Raw genomic sequence first — 12500 nt, 5'->3', positions numbered from 1 at the left:
TGCAGGATCGGGTCAAAGGCCGTCTGGGAACAAAGTCCTCATCTCTGGCCTGACCCTGCTGTGAATGGTAAACGTTGGCAGAGGCTGATCCAGGAGGGGCAGGTTGTCTCTCTCCCTGTCCAGTCAGCTGTGCTGGTCTCCTAGAAGCATGGTTTACAGCAGCACCCCTGGGCTCCAGACTGTCTGCACAGGCAGGACCGGAGCTCTGCCTCAGCCCAGTCTCTCTTGTGGAACTGTCCCCAGACTGTGCACCAGAGGGGCCTTCTGTGCTGTCATTAGTCCTGCCAGTTCCTGTCGCTCTGTCAGTGGTTGTGGTTGCTCTATGGCTGGTCCCCACCACCAGCCTCCCACATCCACCCACCGGCCTGGATGTGGCTGCTCCAACCCTGCCCACCGATCCAGTCACTGGCCTCACCCCAGTCCTTGCTGCTACCCCAGCACTCCCAGCGCCCCGTACTGGACCACTGTCAGCCCCAGGTCTTGCAGCAGTCTCCACAGCCTCAGTGGCAAATCCTTTCACGCTAGTCCTCCTGCTGTTTTCAGCAGCAGCCTTCATGTCGGCCTTGATCTGTTCACTGGTCACCTGACAGCTCTTCTCACAGCTGCTTTCCAACACCCGAGTCTTTGTCTGTTCTACCGAGACCGCCACTGATGCAGCCACATTGTTGCCCCGCCTCAGAGGAGTCTTTCCTTTACCTGGAAACACACACACTTATGTTACACTGGTGAGCTGAACCGAGCTCTTGTGCTTTTCATAGTCTTTACGTACGTACGTGTGTGTGTGTGTGTGTGTGTGTGTGTGTGTGTGTCAGCACACTATTGAACAAGAAAGGAGCGACGTTATACTCGCACATAGGCCCTCATACTGTAGCTGTTGTGTTTCTGACCCCCTGTCTACAGTGCACCCACAACCCAATAAGACATGTTGTGAGTGGCTGCTGGATGCGTTCTGTGTTGTGTGGACACCTTCTGCACAGGAAGTTGGCTGCTGCAAACAGGAAGCTGGCATTAGCCTTGAAACCAGGCCTTCCTCTTCCTCACTGTCGGAGTCTGAGATGACCAGCGGGGGCTTCGGAACAGTGGCACCAGCTGGTCTGCACTGCTGGACTAAACCACTGGGACCTGGGGGGGGTGGGGGTGTATCAGCAGACATCAACAATAAATAAGGAGAGATTATCAAATGGGGAGTAAGAGTGTAGGAGCAACCTCTGCTTATTCTACAAGAAAAGAGCAGCTCCTAACCTGCTTGCTCCTCATCAGGAGGTTGTGGTGCTCCAGCTGGACAACTGGGCCCTGGAGCCACATCAGCCCCTTCAGCTCTCACCTCCCCTTCTGCTCCTTTCAACTCTATCTGAGGTCCAGCCTCCATGCTCTCCTGCTCCAACATCACCTCCTCCTCCCCCTCTTCCTCTTCCATCCCGTTTACCTCCACTGGTGCTGTGAAAACAAACTTAAACTTTATTTTTTATCATATCATAAAGCCTCTGCCTTTAACCCATCCTAAGCATTCGGAGAAAAGGGCTCATGTGATGGGCCTAGAGCAGTGGTTCTCAACTGGTCTGGCTGCGGGACCCACCATCACCCCTTAATGACAAGCCACGACTATATTGAAGAAGTCTAGTAGTAACGTCTCTGTGTAGTCAACAACTGCCAAATCAAATAAAGAAAATACACATCAATTATATTTTAACAATTATTATTCGCAGTTTTCAAATTGAACTGGATGGATTATAAATAATACATAGAAATACATGAATAAATGTTCTTCTCATTTCAAGTAAAACAACGGCTGGATTAATAAATAAATTACGTAACGAAATTCATTTTAGAAAAGTTATTTTCACTGAAATGCCCTGCAGCTTTAAATTCAGTGTGAAGTGAAAAAGCCACGATATTGTATTTTTCTCATCTTCTAAAAAGAGAATTTAGTGTTGCAAGAATTCACCTCTATGAGTCTGGTCTCTCTGGTCATTTCTCTCTTTTGCAGATCATTCTATGATTTGACTTACTCAACTCTCACTACAACAGTCCTGCTCTGCTGTCTCTATCCTCGTCTCTCCCCCGTGTGTCACGGTGTGTGTACATCTCACTCAAGTCAGGAAACTTGTCAGAATACCCATATTTGATTGGCTGAGCTGCAACACGTGATGTGATTCACAACGCACTGGTCGGTGTTTTTCCTAAACCGCTGAACAAGTGCCGTAAATGCTGGAATAATTCCGCTGCATAAAAAAGGCCCTTCAAAATAAAATCACAACATTTTTTTTTTGTCAGGCAAAGGCCCGCGACCCACTGAAAACGGGTCCGCGACCCACTTTTGGGTCACGACCCACCAGTTGAGAATATCTGGTCTAGAGAGCAACTTTGGGTTCAGTGTTCAAGTTTCCCAGACAGGATTCAGGTGCGCTTCTTTTTGCAAAACTGCAATATTTCCCCTTGCTATGTTTCTATGGAAAATGTGAAAAATTAAGGGTTGGAAGTACTTTAGAAGCCAAGATCCATGATGTTGATTGCTGCTGCTCCGCTGACTAAGAATGCAGATGGGACTTGCCGTTGTTCTGCTGCTGCTGCCGTCTTTGGTTGTTGATGTTGTTGTTGACGACAACAGGTGGAGGAGCAGGAGGCAGGTTGGCCTCATTGTTGTGGTGGTGATGGTTGTTGTTGTTGTCATTGTCATTGTTGGAGTTTTGGTTGCTGACCAATGCTGAGGACACACCAATACCAGTTCCTGCACTCAGGCCCACCCTGGCACAGCCCTGTCACACACACATGATATGCAGAATATGCATCAACACATATCCTAACTTTATTACGCAGACTAGGCATCAGCCACATATTAACAACCCACATCCTCTACTGTTGTTTTTAAGTAGAACATTCAGTGTCTCTGCTAATAATGACATCAACTCAGTTATGGAGACTCAGTAAAATAGTTCTGTTGATACTAAGTGGGCACACAACAGAACTGATCAGGCACTCACGAGACAATGGCGGCGGGTAAAGACAAAGTTTATGAGCTGAAGTGCGAGCAAGCGTTTCAATTATCCTGGAAACCTGGATTCTGGAGTTTAGTTGGATGACTTTAGAGGAAGTGGGCGAAACTCCAGATTCAACTTTTCCTTGAAGCAAAATGCGGTCAGCATATGCGAGATAAATACAAGAGATGGTTGACGTTGCTGTGAGTGTCTGAATACCTTGGGGGGTTCTCTAAACATCTGGTCCAGACAGATAAACTCCAGACTGGGCAGTAACTCTATGAACTGGGAGAAGGATTCCAGTTTGATAGCATGACAGCGAACCAGAGTGAGATCAACGAGGCGACTCCATCTGGACTGATCTGAGGACAGAAACAAAACAGGCAGAACATGACTAATTGCTTATCAAGCACCCTTATTATTATTATTATTATTATTATTATTATTATTATTATTATTATTATTATTATTATATAGAGAAAGGGACATATGGACATTAATATTCAGGCCATGTGTGGCAGAAGCTAGTGTGAGTGAGGACATTAATATTCAGGCCATGTGTGGCAGAAGCTAGTGTGAGTGATGGCGAGTGTGTTTTACCTGTGATCCAGTGGTGAGGGTTATGCAGGTGAGGACAGTTGTAGATGAGCAGGTATTTAATATTAGTGAACACCTCGTTCACCACCTTTATCCCGATATCTGTGATGATGCCGGGGTTCTCAATGACATCAGCCAGACCGTACTTCACCAGCTCCGAATGACTCAGCTTACCTGCATTTATCAAACACAAGGCTGTACATTGTTTTGAACACACCTGTAAACCAAAGTGAGACTGTGAAAGCAAACCAAGCCACACGCTGTCACGGCTGGTACAGAAAAGTGGATCAAGTACAGGAGGATTGCTCATTTCTGTCGGGAAGGAAACATGCCTGGTGGACATATTTCACAGAAGGAACTAACATTGCAGCAGGAACTCATCCACGTATCCCAGATGAAGTGTCTCAAACTGAGGAAACTCTAGTTCAGCCATTTTGAGAGCTGAGAAGACTCCGTCTTTAGTCAGTGAAGGCTGGATGCGCAGCTCATGAAGCCTGTTAAACACACAGACATCATGAAGTAAGTATCTGTGTTGGTCCTACTAGGCTGACAACATCTTCTGCTGTTAAGTCAAGTTAAGAACACCTGGCTGAATGCTGAGCTTTCTCTCATGAATGTTGTTTGTTTACAAGAATAAATGTTATAGAATATGGATATCAAGATAATGCTGTGGTAAGTATTCTGACAATACTGCCCGCATATATTGTTGACACAAACTGCCCATGAGGCCTTAACGAGCTCACATACTGCAAGTATCATTCTTACTTACTACATGTTTACTCTTTACTCTGTTCAGTGACTGAACAGTGTCTCCAACATTTGCCCACAAGATGAACCCCTTTGCATTTTGCTTTAAACATGGACCCTCAGTTAGTTTCAGGAATTGATGACTGGCTGTGCACCTGCGAGCAGCGGTGATGATGAGGTAGCCCAAGTCCACTTCCAGAGCGTTCTTACAGGCTCCAAACACAATTGTGTGGAGGTTCCGAAATCCTCCTGGGGGTACACATACACAGTATCACAAAGAACAAACACTTAATCAAAAAGGAGAAAAAAATGAAATCACAATTGGTATGTAGCGATGCACTGATCAGAACCCGCCACATCAATCTCATAAATACGGGTTTTTTGGCCGGTCAAATTTACTGGAGGTCAACCGATAGATTTTTAAACAGGCCGATATTATGATTGATTGGAGCAGGAAAAAAAAAATCAGGAGAGGAATAATCGGCCGATACCACTAGCTAAACGTGAGAGCAGTCACAGCAGTATTTGAGGAAAATCACAGACGATGAAAATATGCAATCAGGTCGTTTTGAAAAAACCCGATTGCATATTTTCATCGATGATGCTCAGCAGTGAAACTTAATATCACACTACGATTGTTATACTTTGTAATTAATCTGCGATTCACATGCGTGCTAACCACGGGGGGGGGGGGGAAACAGGACAAACGCATCATCTCCTCACCTGACCGCCAACTGTCCTCCACCACGTGTTGGATCAGCCCTCCCAGGAAGGGAACTCTCACCAATTCCAGCTGCTCCAGGTTCCGGGCTGATGCTAACCCAGTAACCAGGGGAACATATTTGAGGGAGTTGGTTGGTCCTGCACAGTTCCGCATGACAAAGGTTCTCAGGCTCACACACAGAAAGTCCTTAAACGGCTGTGGTTTGGTGAGACGGACCCATTTCAGATAAAGGTGGCGAAGCATGGACACACAGGGGATCTCTGGGACATTCACACCTGTGAGAAACAATCACCATGTGATGTTCACCAATTCAGCTGTGCAGGTCTACAAATTAGTAGTGACACAGCAAGGCCCCCCAACAGGACCACTCATCACCCATGCACTAAGAGGATGGAGCTGCTTTACATCCAGTACTGGGGATTGGTTATCTGTTGTGGTCCTACTCACCCACTAGATGCAGCGTCTGGATCTTTGCAGTTATGGGGATGGTCAGTTTGTTCTCAGCAGGAATGGGAAACGCTCCGTTACGGTTACGGAACTTTCCCAGTATATGAACCTGGGGCATGTAGTTCCATATGGCTTCCACCAGCTCCAGATGGGATGTCTCCACCCCCTGAAATAGGCTCAAATAAGGTTATTTGATCATAATTCATGGTCCACTTACTAGCTTTTTTCCCTCAACCTTATCTTGCAGTTTTCATAAGTAGATAGTGTGTGTTAAGCTGTAATGGCCATAGTTGAATCAAATTTTGAAAAAAAATGCATGGATATTTGAATGAATTCATTTGAATCCCACCCTGTTATGGTTATAAGTGATGGAATCACTGCTCTCTGGCAGGAGGCTGCAATCCACATAATGACTGCTGCTGTCCTAATCAATAAGAATACAGCTCTTCCACTTCAAAAGAAACATACATTTTATGCATTTCTACTTTATTTTATGTTTCATGACTTTTGCATTGGGTGTATTGTTTTGCACCAAATCACCAAGAGGAACTTCTTGTATGTGCAAACCTACTTGACAGTAAAAGTGATTGTGAACCTCGTTATGTTGTTTACAAGTTGGATAGCTCAATAAGAAGGCAACAAAGTCACTGACTGAATGGACCAACAAACTCAAGAGGAGCTACAGTGCATCCGTTACTACAAGAAGGCTGATCTCACTACAGGCTAGAGGATGATCACAAGCCTGTGGTTCAAGGACTGAGCTGTTATATGCCACAGAAAACCAAGAGTATGCAGCTTTGTAATCAAGAAACACAAGAGCACAACCACAGAGGAGGAACCAATCAGTGGTACGGCTGTTAGTTGGATTGAAAACGGTGATGTAGAAGTGCACCTTGCTGCAGTAGGATATCGTTCTCACACAACTTACTGACCAGTATATTGGGACAGGCTTGTAGTGCCTCCAGGACTCCGGGTATACTGAAGGCCTCGTAGCCTCGGACTCGTCTCCTCTCCAGGTATCGAGGGTGGAGGCCGTATAGCTGCTCCAGATCTGGCATTTTCTTCAAAAGGAGCAGAAAGCTGCCGTCTGTAAAGCCTAACACAGAAAACACAAGAAACTCAATCAGGTTGGTTTCACAATACGTGTAGTGCTTTTCACAAAGGCCTCAGCTTTGCACTCAAGAATCAAAAACACCTCTGAAATAAGCTGCTGATGTACGCAAGTAGTAAATACACTCATCGGTACGACACCGTCACCCCCTGCTCTACAACATCAACTCATCCTCACCATCTGACCCCAGAGAGCTGCTCCACAACCAGTGGTCAACCTCTCCAAAGCCCCTTCCACACATATGCACTGCAACCCTGAACCTATGGTGACATCCCTCAGATGAGCTGCATGTGAGAACACACATGTTGGCATCATTTGGACCGGACACTAAACACCCTTTACCCTGTGTAGTTGTGTGAATAGAGCAATCATATGTATACAACCAATGTGTTTTTGATTCAGTGTAAAACACAAGTAAACGTCCTGCATTAAAACCAATACATAAGTAAAAGTATTAGTATCAAAATATACTTAAAGTAAGGAAAGTAAACCTATACTCATTATGTTGTCTGACCAATTTCAAATCACAGATTTGTGGTAGGCCTATATCACTGGATTATAGTTATTGATCGACTGTGTTCTCTCTGGATTTTGGATTATTCTCAGCTCTCAGCCACTGCTTACAACGCTCTGCATTCTTTTCTGGCAACCGATAACTCACTCCACAACCATGTAGTTCACACTTTGACTCCTTAAACCCGCTTACATGCTACTTGACACCCCAATAACACACTTTTTGCAGCCAAACAACTCCTCCTCCGGTATCACGCGTAGAGCCCACAGATTACCACAGGTCTGTCTCTCTGGTCATGGACCACCGATTTCACAATTATTTGCACTTTTCTACTGCATTGACCGTCTAGTTTCATGAAACGATCATCTTTCCAGCAGTAAAGAACTAGTTTATTAGTTGATTTATATTTTGTATTAAATATCTGAATCTGCAAAGTAGACCAACTTGTAACTAATTCCTTAAACAAATGCAGAGAGGTTAAAAGTACAATATTTGCCTCTGAGATGTAGTGGACTAGTCATATCAAGTTACATGAAATGGAAATAACCAAGTGAAGTACAAGTACCTCAAAATTGCACTACAGTTACACATTTCTGTGCCAATAAAAATAAGCCAACCAATAAAACAATGACTTTTGCTCATGCAATAAACGGATTTTCTCTGACTTCAACATCATAATTCTGTTCAAACCGTCACACAACAATATGAATTTTAAGCGACTGATCTCGTGCTGGGCAATATAACAATATTAGTCTGGTGATAGGAGACTAGAGATCCTCTGAGATTGAGAGTGTGGTTTAAAGGCTGCATTACAGCAAGGTGATGGTACTTTATTAATTTACCAGACCGTTCTAGTGGCTCCATTATTTGCCTTTACCCACATAGTCATTATATCCACATCACTGATGATTATCTACCAAAGATCTATTTTGTGAAAGCACCAACAGTCAACCCTACAATATCGTCAAAAACATTGTGAGCTTTGATTTTCTCCATATGGCCTAGCCCTACATTAATCCATTTGCCCTCACAGCATGGTGCCCTGTTTGACAAGTGGAGTTGGAGTAAAACAACCATGACGATGATCGTGCGGCAATGTAATGCATGGAACACTTCATGTTGGCCTCGGAGTTTAGTTTTTGTCCAAACAGAGTATTTCCAGTAGGTGACAACACGTCTGACACAAACAAACTGCTGTTGTGTGCTACATGTGTGAAAAGGACACTCCAAACATGTCCTGACACGATTGTCCACAGTTCAAATTAGAAAACGGCTCAGGTTTCCCCAAACCACTTCCCTCTTCTGTTTCTGCAGTGGCTAGCGGCTTCCTGCTGTGGCTCACATCCAGCTCAAGACTAATGAACCACTAAGTCTTTGTCTAAACACTCTGGCAAGACCATGATGCTCTTCTGCCTCTGGACGACTGGCCGCCCCCCCACCCAGAGGACCCTGTGATCTCATCACAGTGAAAGCTCTTCTCTGTTCTGGTCCTATGGACTTGCATTTATATAGAGCCTTTCTAGTCTTCTGACCACTCAAAGTGCGGCACACTACATGTCAACCCCATTCATACACACATTCATACATGGCAGAGGCTGCCATGCAAGGTGCCAACCTGCCCGTCAGGATCTAAACTAATCATTCACACACCGATGGCCCAGCCTTAGGGAGCCTTTGGGGTTCACTTTCTTGCCCAAGGACACTTCGACCCGGACTGGAGGAGCCAGAGATCAAACTACCGATTAGCAGATGACCAGCTCTACCTCTAATCCCCCACTGAAGTCAGGAGAGCAGAGTCCCTGCTCGTCTTTCACCACAGGCTGAAAAGCACCTTTTTAGACTGCACCTCCACCAGAACACGGAACATGCGTGTTTGCTAGGGACGCCCTGGTTGTGTCCTTACCTGAAGGCATGTACTCCCACCAGCGACCAGCACATAGATCCACTACCTTGACCACTCGCAGGTACAGAGTCACAGCTTCCCGAAGCTTTCTGGACAGACACTCCATACACATGATGTCCTTCATGGGAAGGTACCTACAAAACAAAACATGGTTCAAACTTTCAGAACCTCTTGCATCGTAGGGTTGGGTCAATGTCTAACTCTTATTTCTGTAAAGTCAACCATGGTAGGTTTGGATCATATGACGATACATACCCTGAGATGATACACATTTGTCAACGGTCAGAGATTTGATAATACTGTTAATGCTTTAGTAGCTGTCCCTCTAATATCTCTGGGTTTATTAGACTACTGTGGCAGCATTGCAAATCAATAAGCAGGACAGCTGTATGATTTTTGCATCAATGTGATGAAGTACCTTGACTTTTCAGGTATATTAGACAATTATATTCCACTAAAGGGAAAATTACAACTGTGATGTCCTTACTTGTTTCACCCATGGTGCTGACATCCTACTCATGGTAATGTTCATGCAGGTTGAATGACAATAAAAACACATACATACTGTAGAACCTCACACGGCCCTAGAGTCAAATGTAAAGTATGACATGGAGGTGGAGGGCAATGTACCTGAATATGTGACAGAGGACTTCATGGGACAGCTCATTGATGTAGTCTTTGGGCTCACTTGGTCTCAGGACCAGCTCCCCTCCACAGCTGCCCACTACAGGCTGGAGTTTAGAGGCCTTCTTCCTCGGACCCATCACTTGTGTGTCACTGCCCAGGCTTATACACACACACGCACACACTCTTCCTCCCTCCTGCAGGAGGCTCTATTTCCCAAGCATGAACCTTAATTCTGGACACAACATCACAGAGGAAGACAGGTTAATGGGAGAGAGGGAAGAGGATACAGAGACAGGGGCCGCTTGGCATTGGCCTTATTTTATCATGCGTCATCGCTCCTCAGGTGACCTGGAAATTGATCTGGTCTGCCATCATTAAAGATGTCTCAACTATTTTTTTCTGCCGGGAAGAGGCATAAGCGTGAACATCCTTCATGGAAATCTTTCATCAGACAGACACACTCCATATCGTATACATTTCATACCCCATATTTGAATTATCTGTTGAAGGAATCTCAACATTTGATGCTCAAAATCCACGTGGGTTGGGTAGAACTATACATTTTTAAATGAGATGTATTTATTACATACATCATTTCTACTTACCCTCAAACATTTAGGTCACTAAATAAGTTTGGCACTCATCATAACCTGGATCATTAAATTCATTTGCTAACAGAATATCAATGAATGCCAACACAAACATTGAATACATAAAGAACACCTCGTCAGTTGCCGGACACTGAACTTTGTTTACCTGCTACTCAGTAACTTGATGTACTTTATATCTAGGCAGATTTCCTGTGAAACAGTTTGTGTCATAATAACATTAAACACGAAGGGATTTGAGAAGCTCATCTTACGGACGAAAATGTGTGTGTGTGTGTGTGTGTGTGTGTGTGTGTTCATACTAAGCAACGGTAGCATCAGTGCTGAGAGTCTATGTTACACATTTCTAATGATCCCTCGTCAGTTAGTAAAGATACAGTACAAACGCACTGGACGCTTCGTGAATGCACGTAACGTCAGCAGGCGTATCTGTCGAACGTTTCAGCAGTTGCACATGTCAACGAGAGTTTGGTTATCACGCTAGCACGAGCTACTTGGTGGAAGTTCTAAGCCTTAGGTGGTCACTCACGTAACTTCCCAGATGCTTCCTTTCAAGGCTACTGTGTGTCGGGGAAACCTAAAAGGAAAACAGCTCCCCAACGACGGTGCTAAGGTAACACTGTATAGTAAATGCATGTCACTTCCGCTTGGAAGCTTTCAGCAAAACCACAAAAAAACATAAACAACATTATATGTGGTTGTTAGCCAACTGACGAACAGCAGTACATCTGTTCACAAACAAGTGAACGTTACACGTTTACTTACAATGTGAGAACTACTTTAAAACGGAAGAAGCCCCGTTAGTCCACACCTGTCACACACGTTTTACGTTATCATGCTGTAAAGTTTAACCTGGTCTTTGTCAAAGCTAGCTTACTTGTTAGCATAGCTGCAGCGAACATTCTATACAGAGACAAAACCACTAAACTAAACAATACAGCAAGCACACTGACTAAAACTGCATGGCTTCTAACAAGGTCTTTAGCAATGGTGCTAACCTACCGGCATTTTTGGATCAAAGCCGCTGTGTTGTTGCTCTTCAGCCATCCTGTGACTACAGCAGATTTGCTAGAGTTGCGCTCTATCAGTTCTTCTTCTTCTTCTTCTTCTTCTTCTTCTTATTTTATTCTTCTTCGTTGTGCTAATTAACGGTGTCGGCGGACCGCAAACCAACGTAAAATGTGCATGCCGCCATCTACTGTATCGGAGTGTCTGGATTCATGACAAATGTTCCCTGAAGTATATGTAAACGATGAAACCTCGATGAAAACCGACGTTAGTCATGGAGCTCCACAAGGTTCTGTGCTTGGATCAATCTTGTTCACCTTATATATGCTTCCTTTAGGCAATGTTATCAGAAAACACTTTAATTGTTATGCAGATGATACTCAATTATATCTATCAATGAAACCAACCAGCTCACTAAACTTCAAGCATGTCTTAAGGACATACAAACCTGGATGACCTGCAACTTCCTGATGTTAAACTCAGACAAAACTGAAGTTATTCTACTAGGCCCAGAACACCTCTGAAATCAGTTATCTAGTGATATAGTTTCTCTAGATGTCATTGCTCTGGCATCCAGCAGCACCGTAAAGAATCTCGGAGTTACCTTTGATCAGGATTTGTCTTTTAACTCCCTGATATAACAAACTTCAAGGACTGCCTTCTTTCACCCACGTAACATTTCAAAATTTAGGCACATCCTGTCTCAAAGCGATGCAGAGAAATTAGTTCATGCATTTGTTACCTCTAGACTAGATTACTGCAATTCCCTATTTTCAGGCTGCTCTAATATGTCTCTTAAATCTCTCCAGTTGATCCAGAATGCTGCAGCTCATGTACTAACAATAACTAAGAAAAGAGATCATATTATTCCTGTATTAGCTTCTCTGCACTGGCTCCAAAATCTAGAATATAATTTAAAAATCTTCTCCTCACCTATAAAGCCCTAATTGGTCAGACACCATCATATCTTAAAGAGTTTATAGTACCATATTACCCCACTAGAGAGCTGCGCTCCCTAAATTCAGGGTTACCTGTGTTTCCTAGAGTCTTAAAAAGTAGGATGGGAGCCAGAGCCTTCAGTTATCAAGCTCCTCTCCTGTGGAACCAGCTTCCCGTTTCAGTCCGGGGGGCAGACACACTCACCACATTTAGGAGTAGGCTTAAGACTTTCCTCTTTGATAACCCTTATAGTTAGGGCTGGTTCAGGTTTATAGTTAGGGCTGGCTCAGGTTTATAGTT

At 44.2% G+C, this 12500-nt stretch overlaps 1 protein-coding gene across 1 annotated transcript in view; it reads right to left on the bottom strand.

Annotated features, from left to right (window-relative positions):
• fbxo38 (F-box protein 38) overlaps positions 1-11346 on the bottom strand; it is a 40241-nt gene extending 28895 nt beyond the window's left edge. The window contains exons 1-14 of the mRNA XM_031878424.1: positions 11256-11346; positions 9649-9877; positions 9019-9152; positions 6423-6586; positions 5491-5656; positions 5043-5318; positions 4475-4568; positions 3936-4066; positions 3576-3746; positions 3195-3337; positions 2552-2756; positions 1243-1437; positions 967-1122; positions 1-696 (exon numbers count right to left, since the gene is read on the bottom strand). The exon at positions 1-696 is cut by the window's left edge and continues 36 nt beyond it. Of these exons, the coding sequence (XP_031734284.1) occupies positions 1-696; positions 967-1122; positions 1243-1437; positions 2552-2756; positions 3195-3337; positions 3576-3746; positions 3936-4066; positions 4475-4568; positions 5043-5318; positions 5491-5656; positions 6423-6586; positions 9019-9152; positions 9649-9782 (2665 nt within the window). The 5' untranslated portion in view covers positions 9783-9877; positions 11256-11346. The remainder of the gene's footprint in view (positions 697-966; positions 1123-1242; positions 1438-2551; positions 2757-3194; positions 3338-3575; positions 3747-3935; positions 4067-4474; positions 4569-5042; positions 5319-5490; positions 5657-6422; positions 6587-9018; positions 9153-9648; positions 9878-11255) is intronic.
• Between the last annotated feature and the right edge of the window lie 1154 nt (positions 11347-12500).

Source organism: Anarrhichthys ocellatus, unplaced genomic scaffold (genome assembly GCF_004355925.1).
Source record: "Anarrhichthys ocellatus isolate YVR2014 unplaced genomic scaffold, GSC_Weel_1.0 scaffold177, whole genome shotgun sequence".
NCBI classification, from domain to species: Eukaryota; Metazoa; Chordata; class Actinopteri; order Perciformes; family Anarhichadidae; genus Anarrhichthys; species Anarrhichthys ocellatus.
Note: the sequence above shows the minus strand (reverse complement) of the source record. Positions and strands in the feature narration are given on the sequence as shown.